Here is a 19,330-nt window from a genome sequence, read left to right as displayed (position 1 = left end):
TTAGACTTTGTAAAGAAACAGATTGTTTTATAAAGACAAATGTCCTATTATGTACAAGGACTGGATATGGGAACACAGTTTTTATTGACACAAAGTGAATGAACCAACTTACTTTACAAACCTTAATAACAATTGTACAATGCTCTTATCTTTAGTAAACCTATCAATCAAATCAACACATATTGATACTGTAATTTAGCAACAGAAAGTATGTATCTAAATGTAATAAATAATGTAGAAGTTTCCACCACTTCTATACCTGTTAATTTGAATAATGAGTCTGAATTTCTATCATAGGTACAATAAATTATCAGCACTACTATTATTAACAGAAAATTAAAACAAAATATATGAATTACGCTGTAACAGTGTGGGGCAATGCATCAGACATAAATACTAAAAATACAAATAATACTATACAGACAATAAAATACTAGTACTTCAGAAACGCTCTATAAGAATTATGTGTGGAGTCAATTGGCGCGAGTCGGCCAAACCTCACTGAAAAACTTGGTATAATGACTGTGATATCATTATTTATATATAATTCATTATTAGAAGTACATAAACAGGCCGAATCACATCTTAAACTATCGGACATAAACAACCACAACCTACGATATAAACACAGGCTGCTGCTACCAAAATCACGGCTCAGGAAAACACAAAAACAGGGATTTTTCCTAAAAATTAAAATGTTTAATAAACTGCCTTTACAATTAATAAGCCTCCCATTGGACGTTTTTAAGGAGAAGATACAAACTTTTTTCAGGAATCATGCTTTTTACTCAGTATCGGAATTTCTGAACAGTAAACTTGATATTCAAAACTTTAGTTAGTATTTATTTAATAAGACAGATACAAACTACAACTGGCCTTTCTTGAATGCCCGTTGTAATAAGACATTTGAGATATAGCAATGTGTAATACGCTATTATTTATTGTATATTAAATACTAATTAGTTTAAAATTATATTGTTATTGACACCATGTAATGCTTATGTTACTTTATGGCAAATAAACTGAAACTGAAACTAACTTATGTCCCTATTTACTTGAACTGTGCTGGTGGTGCTGCAAACAGAGCTCCACCCTGCTTTGATGCCACACGGGATGGTGCAAATCCCAGCAATTTCTGGATATTTTGCCTGAAAATAAAAACAAAATTAAGAAAAAAGATGTTTTAAGAGCCCGTTGTTGATTTGAAAACGCGCGAAGATACGACTTTTACACAGTAACCGACCGCTTGCCACCTGCGTGAAACAACGCGACCGCCCAAACAGTATTGATACTTACCTATGTATTCATATAATACATATAAATTATATACTATGATAATAATGATTGCACTAAGGTTAATATATATATATATATATATATATATATATATATATATCATCATCATTTCCGCAAGAATGGCTGAGTGTGTGAGAGAATTTGAATGTGTGAATTCCAGACTGATGTGGATTAGACTGAAAGTGGGAATGATGCGTATATTTTTGGTAGGAGTTTACGCTCCAGTAGACCGGGGTGCGAGTATCTCACAGCGCGTTCGGGATGAAAGGCAGATATTTTGGGATGAACTAAGAGAGGTTTTGAAAGTATGTAAGAGTAATGAAAGATTAGTTTTGTTAGGTGACTTCAATGGCTGGGTAGGAATAAAAAGGGACGGATTTGAAAAGGTTCTTGGAATGTACGGTGACGAGAGAGTGAATGATAATGGGAGAAGCGTGTTAGAAATTTTCCAAGAGTGGAACCTTTGTGTAACAAACACGATGTTTGACCACAAAAGGATACACTTATACACTCGAGAGGCGGAGAATGTTAGGAAAAGTATGATTGACTTTGTGATAGTGGATGAAAGAATTAGGAAGAATGTTATCGACTCCAGGGTGTATCGAGGGTCGGGTATCCATTCTGACCACTTCCTGGTAATGTGCCGATTAAGTGGCTTGTTTAAAGGATGGAGACAACGACCCCGTACAGTTACTGTCGAGTTAAAAAGAATAAAAGTGGAAAATTTGCAAGAAGAAGGAGTAAATGATGAGTATAGGAGTAGATTAAAAACCGAATTCAATGGTATGGATGAGATTAGTGAGACTGAACAATTGTGGAATAGTTTTAAAAATAAAGTAGTAAGTGTGGCAAGTGAAGTATGTGGAGTAAGGAAGAGGCACAAAGGAAAAAAGGAGAAGAATGTTTGGTGGGATAAAGAAGTGCAAGAAGCAGTGTGTAAGAAGAAAAAGTTGTGGTTGGATTGGTTAGCCACAAGAGCTAACCAAAGAAATCACACGGCTTCATTTGACGAAGTCAGTGAAGCGAAAAAGGATTATAGAAGAATGAAAGTGTTAGTAAAGGAGTTAGTAGACAGAAAGAAAGACGAACAGAAAGATAAAATGGAAGAAAGGCTCTCTCAAGATTTCCAAACAAATATAAAGTTTTTCTGGAAGTCCGTTCGTTTAGCCAGGGGTAACACCCAGAATTCTGAGCTAAAGTCAATAAAAGACAAGAATGGAAGATTAGTGAATGAGGAAGAATGCATCTTAGAAAGATGGAAAGAGTATTTTGAAAGTTTGTTTGATAAAGAGGAGGCAAGCACGTCAATTTCGGAGTTGAATGAAAGCATTGAAAACGTGTCGGAGAACGAAGATAGTATTAGCATGGATGAAATTGTGAAAGCGTTGAAAGGAATGAAATCAGGGAAGGCTGCAGGGTATGATAGAGTTTCTGTCGAGATGCTGAAAGCTGGACAAGGCATTGTAGCAAGTCAGTTGTACCGCCTTTTCAATATGTGCTTCAGAACCGGTCAAGTGCCCAGGGACTGGTGCAAGGCCATCATTGTACCTCTTTACAAAGGAAAGGGATCACAACTGGATTGCAAAAACTACAGAGGCATTAGCTTACTCAGCGTCGTCGGCAAATTGTATGCAAAGATATTGATTGAAAGAGTAGTGAAAGAAACCGATGAGAAAGTATGGGATGCACAAGCGGGATTCCGAAAGGGTATGGGATGTACGGATCAAGTCTTTTCCTTGCGATGCATAGCCGAAAAGTATTTGGCCAAAGGTCAGAAGGTCTATTGCGCTTTCGTGGATTTGGAAAAGGCTTATGACAGAGTGGTAAGGAATGAACTTTGGTCGGTACTGTCGGTGTATGGATTGAGCGGCCGTCTCATTCAGGCACTGAAATCGCTCTATGAGGATTCCAGTGCTTGTGTGAGGGTAAACGGGTCGTACACTGAGTGGTTTAGCATCGAAAAGGGTGTTAGGCAGGGGTGTGTAGCGTCACCGTGGCTGTTTAATCTGTTCATGGACAGTAGTTTGCATGATTTGAGAAATGATGAATGTGGGCTGAGAATGAGTGGGTTACCCGTCAAATGTCTTCTTTACGCTGATGACCTGGTATTGCTAGCGTCATCGGGTGAAGAGTTGCAGGAGATGGTAACTAGAATGCATGGATCTTTTGAAAGGAAAGGAATGAAAATAAATGTAAGTAAGACGAAAGTTATGGTATTTGAAAAGGAGGAATATATGACAAACTGTGAAATTTTGATTGGTCAAGAAACAGTAGAACAAGTGAAAGAGTTTGTGTATCTGGGAACATTATTCACTAGGAACGGTAAGCATGATAAAGATATTGAAAGGAGAGTGAGTGCTGGAAATCGCGTGAATGGGGCACTTAACGCTTTTATGAGCAGCCAGAAGGTGTCGCAAAAGGCACGGTTGGCTGTTCATAGAGGGGTGCTGGTGCCTACACTTATGTATGGTAGCGAAAATTGGGTATGGCAGAAGAGGCATCAGAGCCAAGTGAATGCAGTGGAAATGAGAGCGTTGAGAAGTGTGTGGTGTGAGATTACAAGATAGAATTAGGAACAGTGTGATAAGGGAAAAGTGTGGACTGAGCGAAGATGTAGTGACAAAAATTGAGAAAGGTATGTTGAGATGGTTTGGACACGTGGAAAGAATGAGTGAAAGAAGGCTAACAAAGAGAGTGTATAAGGGAGAGGTAGAAACGGGAGTTGGAAGGGGCAGACCTCGGCGGACTTTCTCTGATCAGATCGGGGAAATCCTGAAGAAAGGCCAGGTCAAGAGCACCCTAAACCGGCGAGCGTGTATGAGGAATGTTATGAAAGTGAAGGAAGCGAAAGAGGTATGTCAGGATCGTAGCAAGTGGAAATCCGTGGTCTCTGCCTACCCCTCCGGGAAATAGGCGTGATTATATGTATGTATGTATGTATGTATATATCATCATCTTCCTCGCGTTATCCCAGCCTTTTTGCCACGGCTCGGAAACCTGGGGTCCGCTTGGCAACTAATCCCGAGAATTGGCGTAGGCACTAGTTTTTACTAAAGCGAACTGCCATCTGACCTTCCAACCCAGAGGGGAAACTAGGCCTTGTTGGGATTAGTCCGGTTTTCTCACGATGCTTTCCTTCACCGAAAAGCGACTGGTAAATATTAAATGATATTTCGTACATAAGTTCCGAAAAACTTACAAAACCAGCGCTTACATACATACAAACACACATATATATGTCGAGGCACCAGGAGGCTCGGCGGAACGTTTGCCATCATTTATTAACACATCACGAGAGTTGGCGGTGTCACTTGCATTATTATCAATTTATCACCCATCGTGGTATAAGAAAATGGGAAACGCGGAAATAAAAGCACGTTCTACACGTTTACAAACTTTATTTAAACACACTTTAGATTAAAATATAAAATAACGTATGATTGACAAAATAAAATTGGATTAGAAGCCAATAGGTTAGAACACGTGCACCACCGTGCACAGCTGTCAACAGAATGACCGCTGCCGTATATGTATGTATACACATATATGTTTATGTATGTATGTTACCGTAAAAAACCTTTTAAGTACTTAAGTGAAAATTAGTGACAATGCAATAATCTGATGATGGAATTGGAAGGTGGCCATAGGAACTCTGTAATGAAACGAAGCAACCCCATCGAGATTGGGCTTGTTTGATTCGTCCTGACGACTACTTTGTCTTTAGATGGTATCCGAGGGGTCTGATGATGGAGCTGGACGGTGGCCATAAGAACTCCGTAAAAAAACGCCATAACCTCATCGAGTTTGGGCTCGTATGATTCGTCTTGACGAGTACTTTGTCTCTAGATAGTCTCGAATCGCACATTTCAAAACAATGTTTGATTTATTTTTTTCAGTGAAAAAATTTTTTTATTATATTTCTCGAGCTTCATTCTTCAGATATAAAAACCAGGTGGTCCTTTAACCTACTAGGCAACTCATCGCATGTTTAAAGTAGGTAGCAAAAACTTTAACTCAAACAGGTCTATCCCTACTTTTCCACCTAGTCTTGATGGGGCGCGCGGCTTGCCGCCATTGCTCATTCTTTATTCTTGCGAGGCAACGAACGCACGTAAAATCATAATATTGTTTCAAAGTCGTTTAAAATGCCTATACGTAGTGCACTTAGTGCAGACATTATACGATTTATACGAGAATACGAGATGTAAGCTGTGGGATTATTCGTCTCGTATTCGTTGTGCAATATAAAATATATTTGTTATTAAAATTGTTCATCATCCTGGAGGTTAGTCGAGAACTAACACGAAGGAATAAATCATCCTGGGGGTTGGTCGTGAATCAACACGAAGGAATAAATCATCCTGGGGGTTGGTCGTGAATCAACACGAAGGAAAAAATTATCTTGGGGGTTGGTCGTGAACCAACACGATGGAAAGTTTGTTCGTACTTCGAACACCGATTGCGCCCGGGGGTTGGTCGTGAACCAACCAAAGGTTTAATTAAGATCGGACAGCGCGCAACGAAACAAAAGGCCCTAAATAATCATATTGTGTTGTGTTAAAGAGACGAGGGAGGCTTTCTTTTTATTTGGTTTTAGATGGCCCAACAGAAGAAACTCAAGCAAAATTGCCGAGTGATAATAGATTCTTCAGATCCTGAAGAAAAATCAGATACTTACTTAAGTGTAACTATTTTAACTATTTTTGTAAAAAAACTTACACTTTGTGATCAAATACCTTGCATTTACTTAGTACCGCGCGGGCCGTGAGTCCACGACTGGTAACTATAAACCTGGGGGGCGGCCTAGAGTCGTCACGAAGATAGAACTTGCTTGGGGTTGGCCGTGAGTCAACACGATAGCAATGCATAACACAATTTAATAAATCTATAGCGGTTCTCGATCAAAACCACGTACATTTTAAAACAACAAGTTCAAGTTTTTCTATGTGCAATAAAGAATTATCTTTTAAGTTCAAGTTCAAATATACTTTATTCATGTAGGCCTATTTACCTAGTCGGCTCATAAGTTCTGTCACTGGCCTTTAAAATTTAAATTTGGAACTCCTAAAACAAAAACCGTTCTGCATTTGAATTTCGAATCTTTATTAAATATTTGAGTAGTATAATTTTGCAATTTTCTGTTTTCTTCAACATGGAGTGGACGCTTAAAGATAGCCGTACCGCAATAATTGCACTATATCGTTGTGGTCACTCGCCGACTAAAATTTTTAAGCTACTTGAAAATTTAAAATTCTCTCTAAGATTTGTGTATCGTACCATAGAAAGATACAGTGAGGTCTCTAGTTTAAATGACAAGAAAAGAAGCGGTCGTCCGCGTACAGCTAGGACTCCAGCGGTTGTACAAGCAATTAGGGCACGCATTGCCAGAAATCCCGCTAGGAAACAAAAAGTTATGGTCCTCCAGATGGGTTTGAGCAAAAACACGGTGAAAAGAGTGCTTAATCAAGACCTGAGACTTCGTGCTTATAAACGAAAAACTGGCCATCTTCTCAATGGTCGGCTTAAAGCTTTAAGGCTTAAAAGATCTAAAGCTTTATTGAAGAAGTACGCTAAAAATAAGCACCGTTGTATACTGTTTTCGGACGAGAAAATTTTTGACATAGAAGAAAACTGTAATAAACAAAATGATAGAGTGTACGCTCGCAATAGTAAAGAAGCGTTTAATAGCATTCCCCGTATTCAAAGAGGTCATCACCCTTCATCTGTGATGGTTTGGCTGGGAGTTTCTTATGCGGGCGTCACTAGTATGCATTTTTGTGAGAAAGGAGTAAAAACTAGTGCCAAAGTGTACCAAGACACGGTGTTGACTAATATTGTGAAACCACTATCCCATACGATGTTTCTAAACCAGCATTGGGTTTTCCAGCAGGACTCTGCTCCAGCCCATAAGGCAAAGTCTACACAAGCCTGGCTCGCCTCCAATAAAATCGACTTTATACGGCATGAAGATTGGCCCTCCTCTAGCCCAGATCTTAATCCTTTAGACTATAAAATATGGCAGTATTTAGAGGAAAAGGTGTGCTCAAAACCTCATGCAAATCTAGACTCGGTGAAAAAATCTCTTGCTACGGCAGTGGCCAATATCGACATGAAAGTGGTGCGTGAATCCATTGACGACTGGCCACGAAGACTTCAAGCCTGTGTAGATAATTATGGCGGTCATTTTGAATAAATGTTATACATCTAGATTCTCTAGTTTATAAGCTTTCAAACGCTGTACAAATTATACGGAATAAACTTAAACTTTTGATTTTATTTGATACTATGTATATGACAGAACTTATGAGCCGACTAGGTATGTAATCTAAAACCTTACGGGTTTTATTTTGAAAAACGTTCGAAGTCTACCCTCGAATTAAAAATATTTATTTTAAATTTTTTCACCAGCGCTCCGTGGTTTAGTTTTGATTTGTGCGTGTCAGAGACACGTCGGTCTAGCTGCCGAAATGTTCGGCACAAGACTACATTGCCTTTTAAAATAAATCCTTACATATACAATATATTTGGATTTTTAATATCCAATTATATGTGACAGAATAAATTTTACTCACACCTAACCCATAGTACGGTACTTTTATCCGCCCAGAATTTGAATTCGAATAAACACGAGACTACCTCGTAAATTTATAATTGAAACAATACAATAGTACCTATATTGTTTTTATATTACCCACATAAGTATAACTTGTCTCTAAAAGTGGGAATTGCTAAATAGGTGTACCTACATCACGTCACGTGATGTGAATCTGATCGAAATTCCTAAACTTAAGCTGGATAAAATCTCTTTTACCACAAATGAAATGAAATAAACTAAGTGGTAATACCCTGCACAATGCATATATTTTGGTGACGATTTTTGAATGTTTATATATGCATATAACCATACAAATTATCGGGATACGTACGCCAATATTGTTATGGGATACATAAAAATATAAATATATTTATAATACCGTGATCGCTTAAAGGCATAGGCGATGTCAGTATCTAACTACCTTGTGTCTGTTTAAAAATATGATTTTACTTTTTTAAGTGATATTGAATAATTAAAAAATTTGAATCATCCAATTGTAACAAAGACACCTAACTGAATTGAATTACAGGAAAATGGGTTTATTCATCATTATCTATCTAATAAACCCAATGAAACAATTTGTGAGTACTGAATATGAAAGAAAGAAAGAAAGAAAATAACTTTATTTTGCATGAAATATGGTACAAAAGGTGGTCAGACAAAATTATACATAAGTAACACATATTTCACCAGCATCTGGCATGCAAAAAACTAAACTTACAACTGAAGCTAAGAAACAAACGCAAACACGTTTTACGCTTATTTCTTCATAAATACAAGTTCATGCCGAAGCCTGACAAAGTGACCATTAGAGTACCATCTAACTGAGTTAATGATAAAGCGGTTTCGGTACAATTTGGCTAAATACACACACGAATATATTTGTTCGCATCTCTCACAGATATTTAATATTTATTTTTATGGTCGTAAATAATGGGTAACTAGGTAAATACCTATTAACCTGTATCAAAACTACAAAACGATTATCTTTTAAAGGATCACCCTCAGATTATGCACATAAAAATATAAATACATAATTAAGAAGCTAATAGAAACCGTAAAAAATCAATAAATGACGAATGCACCTATGGTTCAACTCTCATGTGTCGGTCGCGATACTCTTTCAGCCATCATCAATACGATGGTACCATGCAATACGTTTTTGCCAAGTTTAAAATATATGTACCTTGATATTATAAGTTTAGTAACTGTAGTTGGTGGGGACCCACCACTTGCAATACCGCTATGTCATTAATATAGCACATTCATGACATAAGTCATGGATTAAAATATTAAGATGAATCCACTTAATATAATATTTGTTTTCTGAACTCTCAATACAACCATAGTAGCAATACAGCAAAGGCATTTTTTTTTTATTCCGGCTTTAATGTTTACATTTTATAAATATACAACATTACGTCGCACAGTCTTTCGTTCCTTGCAGAGCGAATACTTGAATGGAGGGCATAAGTTTTTAGATTTGATGCTTAATATCTGAATTTCTGTTGATTGATATTCATTTCATTTCATTGATTGCGTGGTTGATTGCTGTGCTGTCCCGTTCGCGCTGCGAGAATAGAAGCCGCTACACCAATATTTGTGAAAATATGGTCAATCGCGCCTTGCGGTCAATAATAGTAATTTAAATAAAATAAAAAAGGTTCATATCATTTATATATTCTATTTAAAGGTACTCGTCACATGCAGCCATTTATAAATGTATACCAAATTAATTCCTAATGATGTTTGTTAAACGCTGATTTTACCTACTCAGGTTTAACTGGATATTATTATGCATTTTAATAGCTCGAATATATGTACATTAGGTACGTATATATAATTAAATGATAAATAAATATTCTGTTACCATTAATGGACCTTGGCCCATTCATTATATGTAATATGAGCGCAATAATAAACATTTGAGTTTGAGTAAATTACAATCTTATTTGAAAGATTACTTCGAAAGCTGAGTAGACTGCTAGTCTTATAAATTATTTTTGTTTAGAATACCTTTGGTGATGCCACACATATGACATGCTTTATGCTTAATAACTGAACAGAAAGCATAATTTATGCACGTTCATATATTTTTTAGATTTCAGGAACGTGGTGGATTTTTTAATTTGATAAAAATCAAAATATAATTCTTCTTAGGTAAATCAAAGGACTTAAAAACGACGTTAGACATGTTTCGAGCAAATACATGTTTTTTGTTAAGTTGAAGCTCTCGAAAACGCGCTAGGCCGCGTGAGTCTTTGTCCATTGCACGTCGTGTCACTATTCGTTGATCAGGAGCTGCTGTAAGCCGATTTGCGCGTGCACGCGCCTAATAACTGATTTTTCTCATTGTCGTCGTCTGCTCAGAGATCATCGTAAACAGGATGAGTCGTCGTGAGACAGACATCACACGGCCTACGCGTCATAAGCGTCAAGACGCGGGGAAAGACATCACAGCCACAGCGTATCCCACCCTGTATGGAGGTAACGCTGGGTTGTATCGTTAGCCTAAATTACGTCTTATCTTCGTAGATAATTACACTTAGACGAGCCTGAATCTTGTGATCAATAGTGTACTGTTCTGAGCCTTCAAAAATTCCGTATCGCGGACAAGAACTGCTAGTGAATTTTAATACATTTCACAAAAGGACATAAGTCTTATGAGTTTACTCGTATTAAACTTTTTCAAATCGAATTAAACTTAATGCAAAGTTGACCACAAATTGTATGGAATCTTAGTCAATTAGGTTTTATCAAGAACAAATTAGATTTTGTTTAAATATCCTAATACGTAAAAGTATATATATATATATACAACCTGGCTATACCTAATATATGTATACCTTTTTGAACCTGCATTGCTAAACTTTCCCGTGCTTCTTAACAATGCCTTATAACTCAATTGGAACAGTAAACTTGTGTATAACATACACATATGTACATGGTAGATAATTATTCCTACAAATATGTTTTCAGAAATAAATATGCTATGATAATATTGATAATGGGAAAGAATGCAGCAAAACTTTCAACTCTTAACATCTACCTGGTGTTTATATCTGAAGAATGAAGCTTGAGAAATATAATACATGATCAAACGAACTTCAAAGTGAAGTTCGATCAGTATTATAAGAGTAAGCTTCATTCGAAGATATAACTACCCTCCCTCCCCTATACCCGGAAAGAAAGTTTTGCTTTAGAAAGTAAAGTCTCTAAAAATAATGAGCAATGGCGGCAAGCCGTGCGCCCCATCAAGACTAGGTGGAAAAGTAGGGATAGATCTGTTTGAGTTAAAGTTTTTGCTACCTACTTTAAACATGCGATGAGTTGCCTAGTAGGTAGGACTACCTGGTTTTTATATCTTCGAATGAAGCTTACTCATATAATACTGATCGAACTTCACTTTGAAGTTCGTTTGAACATGTATTTATGAAGGAAAATGTAAAAAAAATACTATCGCCCCCTCCCTAATATTCAAAGTTTATCAATGAAAAATACGGAAATTTTAACACAACATTAACATTATCATATATTACAGGAAAATATAATCAAATACAATAATTGTGACGTTTTCAACCAAAAGGTACCACCCTGAATACCACCTCGTGTCAAAGATCTTGTTGAGACGAATCAAACGAGCCTAAACACGAAGTGGTTTTACGACCTGGTTGATGAGTACTCTTGAGCACCTGTTGGCTTCATCATTAGACCTTGAATACCACCTCGTGTCAAAGATCTTGTTGAGACGAATCGAACGAGCCCAAACACGAAGTGGTTTCACGACCTGGTTGATGAGTACTCTTGAGCACCTCTCGGCTTGGTGATCAGACCCTGGTTATCATCTCGTGTCAAAGATCTTGTTGAGACGAATCAAACGAGCCCAAACACGAAGTGGTTTCACGGCCTGGTTGATGAGTACTCTTGAGCACCTCTCGGCTTCATGATCAGACCCTGGGTATCAACTCGTGTCAAAGATCTTGTTGAGACGAATCGAACGAACCCAAATACGAAGTGGTTTCACTACCTGGTTGACGAGTACTCTTGAGCACCTGCCGGCTCCATCATCAGACCCTGAATTCCACCTCGTGTCGAATATCTTTTTGAGACGAATCAATCAAGCCTAAACACGATATTTCCAATAATAGATGATAATACTGTAAACTATACAAGAAAATAAACAAGTACTTACAACACAAGGATTAAAATTTCTGGTCGCAGTTTACACGCACACAGTACAGCCAAACACGCAAACAAATATAACTTTTTACACGGCGAGCGACGCACACAATGATAAATAACTTCGCCGTCGTCGATGCAACGTGGAGCCGATCAACAAACGTCCTGCCTTTACCAGCTCCCGCGCGTCACCGGTAATATACCAATAAAAGGGGAAGTTTTTAAAAAATCGTCAAAAAATAAAAGTTGCAATTTATATAAAATTATGTACAACAACAGTTTAAGTAAACATTGCAGATTATTCGAGTATGAAAACTACGTCGAAAATAAGTAGATTTTCGGAGAAATTGTCACTTGTTTTGAGGTCATTTCTGGAGAAAATGTCATATAACAAAAATGTAATCTGATAAACGTCAAGTACAGAATATGTGTAATACAAATTTACCATTTTTAGCATTCCAAACTTTACGAAATTTACAAATAAGAGCGACAAAATCAGTGCTTTACACGCGTTTACCTAAACGTCCATCAGAAAAACAATCATTACTAATTTAGTGAGTTTTTTTTCAAAAAATTGATCTGATAAACGTCAAGATAAGAAGACGTGCTAATAGAAACCAGTACTTGTTATTTCGATTAGGTAACAAAAGGTGTACAATTTCACAGACTAAATCTATCAATTTTACATTTTTGCGACTAAAATCGTAACCGGGCTCTTAAAAATAAACTAAAGATCTTCATCCTGATTGTTTCATGCTATGCCATTTCAAAACACTGGCAACATAAAACTGGTAATTAAACATGATAATTTATGAGTTAACATAACACAGGTGCCTACCTCATTTTCCGTGTATTCCCATTTGTCCCCGAATCAAGTATGGCTGCGGTCACGGGGGTGGGGATAAATGGTGATACACCTTATTTTCTAGTGTAAATGATAGAATTTCCACTGACAAATTTTCTTAAAACTTGTTTAAATTACCTTATACTCATTGTGCACAGTATGTACAAGAAAATAAATGAGCAATCAGAGAAGTCATCTCCTGGCAAGTTCCTGTGACTTAGTCCTTGAATCCATGAAATTGGATAAAAAGGCAGCTTGGCTACTACTCTTCCATCAAATCTGTAAAGGAACAAAGTAATTAATATATTTCATTGAAAGTATTCAAACCGATTTGAATGAAGAAAGAAAGAAAACAAAAAGAAAGTTACAAATAGGAGACTTTCTAAGTTTTGTAAGAGAGTAACATCAGGCATACTTACATACTGTTGAACATGCTAAGCAAAGCTGTAAAAGCAAAACCTATGGCAAACATTGACTTCATTTTCACTAAAGACAAGTCCCGGTTGTTATTTTTAAGCCTCTCCTCTTCACGTTCAATCTTCTTCTTATGTTGTTTGTCCAATGAGTCACCATGGGCCTCCTTACGCTTCTCCACTAAAATATAATAATTTAATAATGTAAGTGCCAGACCATGTGAGGAGGACCACCCCCATTATAGTCTAAAATCCACAGGTTTGTAGATGTTGTGTAGGGACGGATGATCATGTGTCGCATTTATTTAGCCCAAAATCCACAGGTTTGCTAATATCTACTAAACCAGAAGCAATTTATACTTTGGCAACACTTAAACTACAGCAACTCTTACCGGCAACTTGCTTACTGTTGCTACATTAGACAGTGCTCATGGTTTACTAGATATACATAATTATCCAAATTCGAATATGGGATACATTCGAAGTTACCCCAATGCACCTTATGCTAAATGGACATCTACAGCCCTGGACATAAGTATACACAAACGCTGACACTTCATAATACGCCAGTTTCAATGGTTGAGCGGCAAATGGGTCAACCAAAGTGAGTATGTGTGGTGTGTTTGTGTGAGCATCACAGCATCCATAAATACAATTTTTAATACAGTTGCTCAAAAAGTGGTACTTTTTGTGGCTGCGTAGCGTGCGAGAAGCTCAATTTCTCGAACTAGTGCTTTTTACTTTTTAGTTCCAAACTATACTTTCGAAACGCAGTTAAAATTGAATTTAGCGCGGAGCAGGTACCAGGGCCTCATGAGTTATGAGGAGGTGTCGTTGACCAACCCGCGCCGGGCCCGCGGCGGCCGCGGCCGGGGCGCGCACGAGTATGAAGGTATCGCGGGCTGCGGCAGCTCGCGTATCTTAGCTGTATAGGTACTTTTGGTTTTGGTTTGGTTTGGTGGTATGATTCTACTAATGATATATTAATTTATTATTTTTTCGCAATTGTATTAAAAAACGTCGTTTACAACACGTGTGAAATGTCTTTTTACCACTCGTACCGAGTCTTGCCACTCGCTTTCAGCTCGTGGCAAGATACCTCGGTACTAGGCTTGAGTCGGTCATGAACTAAGAACTGTTAAGAATGAAATCCCGTGAAGGACCGAAAGGAACTAAATCTTTTTGCACGCTCTTAATCGGTCTTTAGGTCCTTTAGTTCAGTGGGAGTGGAGAGCGCTTGACTGAGTGAAACGGTAAATGGATGGAACGAAACGGTTGGCACTGTAACTGGCACGAGTGTGAACGAGATGAATGAACGACGTAACACTCCTAAGCCCGTAAAACACGAAGGAAAATCAAATATTTTTCATAAATCTGATATTTGTTTTTTTTTTTGTATTGTTAAGGTGTTTTAATGTTTGATATCGAAAAATCGTATTGTACAAGTTAAATTGTATTCAGTTACTAAATATTGGAAAAAATCCAATTCCCGGCTCTCAACAACCGAACTGAACTAAAGGAACTAAAAGACCGAACTAGTTCGTTTGACCAATTGACCGAGAGCGGAGCGCTCTCTGTAGTGACCGAGCAGGCACAAGCCTACTCGGTACTAGTGGTAAAAAGACATTCTTTTCACACTAGTTGTAAAATGTACTATTAGAACCAAAAACAATATAGCATCTGCTAACTTACATTTTTTACTTTGTCGCTCCACCTCAACCTTAAGTTTCTGATATTTTTCTGTTCTATAGACCAGAATCCATGTCAAGCCTGAAAATACGAGTACCATTGCATTACTAATAAATAAATTGAAAATTATTCTACTACACACTGCTACTACTGTACACATATTAGTAAACTCTTCGTGAATAAGGTTTTTTTGAGATAAATTACCTTCTCCTAAAAAGGCCGTACAAATCGAAATGAAAACAATTAACAACGAATCACTCCACATGGTTACTTAAGATACGTTCGTCGAACTATAAAACACAAAAGCTGTCTTAAGCTTGAAAAAATACGAATTAATTTAAAGTTCAGATAATGTAGCCCATATAGCTTATGGCTTTTAAAATTACTAAAAATGTTATTAGTGACATTAGTGTGACCACTGACCAAGTGTGACATGTGTCAAATTACTCAAATTATGACGTTCCTCCACTTCGGCCAACGCAAAATTATGGTCCGAACTCAACTATATGTTAGGTGTCTATAACAATTTGACTCAATGTAAAACATTTCTTCTGTAATATAGAACAAAAATATTTGTTTTGTAGATATTTTACAAAATAAAACTATTCATAAAAAATATGTAAGAAATTTCAAAGTTTTTTTCTACAAAAATTGGCCTCATACGTTTCATTCGGAATATTTCGGAACTACCGAGATGAGATGACCGAATGAATAGGAAATGCACATGTGGAAACTGTCTCCTAATTCTTAAGGGCTCTGTACACTTGAGGATTTGGCATCGATAGGTCGTTGCGATATTTCAAGGTCTAACTTGGCCTGATTGTGGATAAACGTGCAAAATTCAAATTTATTATCTCAGTGACGCTGCAAACGTATAAAAAATCCCTTAAAATGGTCTTGCTTAAATGTTGTGTAATTTGACGACCGGTCTGGCCTAGTGGGTAGTGACCCTGCCTGTGAAACCGATGGTCCTGGGTTCTAATCCCGGAAAGGGCATTTATTTGTGTGTTGAACACAAATATTTGTTCCTGAGTTATGGGTGTTTTCTATGTCTATAAGTATGTATATCGTCGCCTAGCGCCCATAGTACAAGCTTTGCTTAGTTTGGGGCTAGGTTGATCTGATTTGACGAGCCGAGAGCCGAGCCGCGCCTCGAGATGCGAGTGTAAACGGTGGGCTCGTGGCTCGAGGAGCAGAGGGAAGGAGGGAGACGAGCCACGAGCCCACCGTTTACATGCGCGGCTCGCGGCTTAATACCGGAGCCGGACTTAATAATAATAAAAAAAACTGGATTTTTAAGTCTCTCCTTGGGCTCTCATGTTGGTGTAATTTACTTGCCATATGATCCAAAAACCACCAGAGTGCAGCACTAGCCTTTTTAGTAAACCATAGAGTAACTTATACATATTGTACCTTTAACAGGTTTTTGACAAGTTTTCAGAGATAATCTTGCTTAAATGTTGTGTAATTTGACGACCGGTCTGGCCTAGTGGGTAGTGACCCTGCCTGTGAAGCCGATGGTCCTGGGTTCGAATCCCGGTAAGGGCATTTATTTGTGTGATGAGCACAGATATTTGCTCCTGAGTCATGGGTGTTTTCTATGTTTTTAAGTATTTAGATATTATATATATCGTTGTCTGAGTGCCCATAACACAAGCCTCCTTGGGCTTACCGTGGGACTTAGTCAATCTGTGTAAGAATGTCCTATAATATTTATTTATTTATTATTTATTTATTTATTTATTTATTTATTTAATTATTTATTTATTTATTTATTTATTTATTTATTTATTTATTTATTTATTTATTTATTTATTTATTTATTTATTTATTTATTTATTTATTTATTTATTTATTTATTTATTTATTTATTTATTTATTTATTAATAAAATATGACATTGATGCATCAAGACGATTTGTTTACAGAGGACCTACCGGGAAACGCGAATCCGAAATTACACTATCTGCCTCTTTATCGCTCAAATATGCAAGTGACAGAAATGTTAGATAACGAAATTATAATATAATAATAATAATATATAATATAATATATATAATAATAATAATATAATAATATATATTTATTGCTTTCACATTGGTAAAATTACAGATGTTCTTAATCGATAATGTATCACAACATGACACCCTGTAAGGGTATTGCAATTTTATCTATCTACTCTAAACTAATACATATGTAAATTAAACACAGAGATAACATTACACAAAAGTAATACCTACCTAAGCTATGTATTACTTATATGTCTATTTATGGTATTTATTACAATCAAAATATTCTTGTATAGAATAAAAACAATTACTCGTTAAATAATTTTTCAAGCAGTTAACAAATTTATCATATTTTTGCTCTCCCGCTATTTCCTTTGGGAGACTATTGAAAATTCTTATTGACATATTATAGGGGCTCTTATTACTTATTTGTAAGTTACTGGCGGGAAGGGCTATTTTATTTTGGTGTCTTAAATTTAAGGTACAATTATTATGACGATCTTTAGCTTTTAAATATAGGTCAGGATGTTTTCTTACAAATTTACATGTTTCTAATATATAGAGGGATGGTAGAGTTAAAATATTAAATTTTTTAAAGTACGGTCGGCAGCTTTCTTGGTTTTTTATATTACTTAATATTCTAATACACCTTTTTTGTAATATGAATAAATCTGCACTATTTGTGCTATTACCCCACAAATTGATCCCGTATTGGAGCCATGTCTGGGTAAATGCATGATAAGCACTAAGAGCCGTTTTTAATCCTGTAGTTTTTTTAATATTTCTGAGGGCATAAGCAAAGCATGATATTTTCAAGCTAATTTTATCTATATGCATTTTCCAATTGATATTCTCGTCAATGACTATGCCGAGGAGATTGCAGTGCTTTATTAGTTGAATTTGGGTATCTGAAATGTAAGTGAAATCAAAATTTAATGGGGTTCGTTGATGGGGTCGAAATTGAATTAAATTTGTCTTTTTTAGGTTTAGTTGTAGATTATGATCGCTGAGCCATTGAATTACGGTATCAAAAATATTATTTAACTTATGAGTTAGATTGTTACTGTTTGAACAAGAGAATACTATAGATATATCATCGGCATATAGGAAACATTTTGTATATTCGGTATTTATTATTTTTGCCAGGTCGTTAATGTAGATTAAGAATAGGATGCAGCCTAAAACACTGCCCTGAGGAATAGAACCTGTGATTTGTCTTTTCTGTGAAAATGTTTTTAAAAGAGAGTTAGTTGTTTTGTTAAAATATTCTATTTCTACATACTGTATTCTGTTTGTCAAGTATGATTTGAATCAGTCATGAGTTGTTCCACGGATTCCTATGCCATACAATTTATTTAGGAGAATATTATGTTGTACTCGGTCATAGGCTTTGCTCATATCAAGTAAAAGCCCAAATGCATATCTATTACTGTCAATAACGCCAATAATTTCATGCATAACTTTATTAATAGTTAATATTGTACACCTTTTCTTCCTGAAACCAAATTGACTATCGTCGAATATCTCGTATTTATCACAAAAAGCTGACAGGCGTTTAGCCATTACCATTTCAAAGATTTTTGAAATCGTCGGCAACAGAGCGATGGGCCGGTATTGGCCAGGGTCAGTCAAGTCTCCCGATTTTGGAACTGGTTTAACAATCGCTATTTTCAAGGCGTCGGGGAATTTTCCTGTTGAGAAGGATTGATTGATTAAAAATGTCAAGGGTAGGATAAGTTCGTTAGCACATTTTTTAACTAGCGATGGTGAAATTTCGTCTATACCAAAGCTGTACTTATTTTTTATTTTTTTAATGCTTTTTTCAACTTCTATGTGAGTCACAGGTGATAGAAAAAGGGTGTTGCAAGTGGGATTAAGTACCGGGCGACCACAAGGTTGGTTATTGTTCATATTAAGCCCTATGGAAGTAAAATAATCATTAAAAGTGTTTGCTACGGTTAGTGGTGCGTCTATTTGTTTGCCGTCTATTTTAATCGAAACATTTTTTTTACATTTTGATTGTAGTTGGGGTTTTTTTGCCTGTTCTTTTATGATTTTCCACACAGTTCTGATTTTATTATTTGACATATTTATTCTCTTCTGATTATAAATTTTTTTAGCTATCATGACACTTTGCTTTAATGTTTTTGCATACGTTTCAGAGAATTTAATTAATATCGGGTCATTTGTTTGGACGATAATGTTCTTTAATAATCTTTTATGTAGGCAAGATTTCTTAATTCCTTGTGTTAGCCATTGTCTTTTAGAGTTAACTTTAAATTTAATTACCTTTTTTGGGATACATT

The 19,330-nt window shown here is 36.3% G+C and overlaps 1 protein-coding gene across 2 annotated transcripts; it reads right to left on the bottom strand.

Moving 5' to 3' along the window:
• Positions 1-2: 2 nt before the first annotated feature.
• On the bottom strand, positions 3-15,378 carry LOC134740569 (calcium load-activated calcium channel). 2 transcript variants are annotated; one of them, XM_063673089.1, is made up of 6 exons: positions 15,221-15,378; positions 15,020-15,097; positions 13,334-13,508; positions 13,053-13,193; positions 1,036-1,148; positions 3-360 (listed from the first exon to the last, which is right to left on the bottom strand). In XM_063673089.1, exons 1-5 carry the CDS (start codon positions 15,279-15,281, stop codon positions 1,052-1,054), a joined length of 552 nt encoding a protein of 183 aa, XP_063529159.1. In that variant the 5' UTR covers positions 15,282-15,378; the 3' UTR covers positions 3-360; positions 1,036-1,051. The 2 variants fall into 2 exon arrangements, with proteins under 2 accessions (XP_063529159.1, XP_063529158.1); XM_063673088.1 differs by lacking the exon at positions 3-360 and having other exon boundaries at positions 367-1,148.
• Positions 15,379-19,330: the final 3,952 nt, after the last annotated feature.

This window comes from Cydia strobilella, chromosome 4 (genome assembly GCF_947568885.1).
Source record: "Cydia strobilella chromosome 4, ilCydStro3.1, whole genome shotgun sequence".
NCBI lineage: Eukaryota > Metazoa > Arthropoda > Insecta > Lepidoptera > Tortricidae > Cydia > Cydia strobilella.
This window is presented reverse-complemented; position numbering and strand designations above follow the sequence as displayed.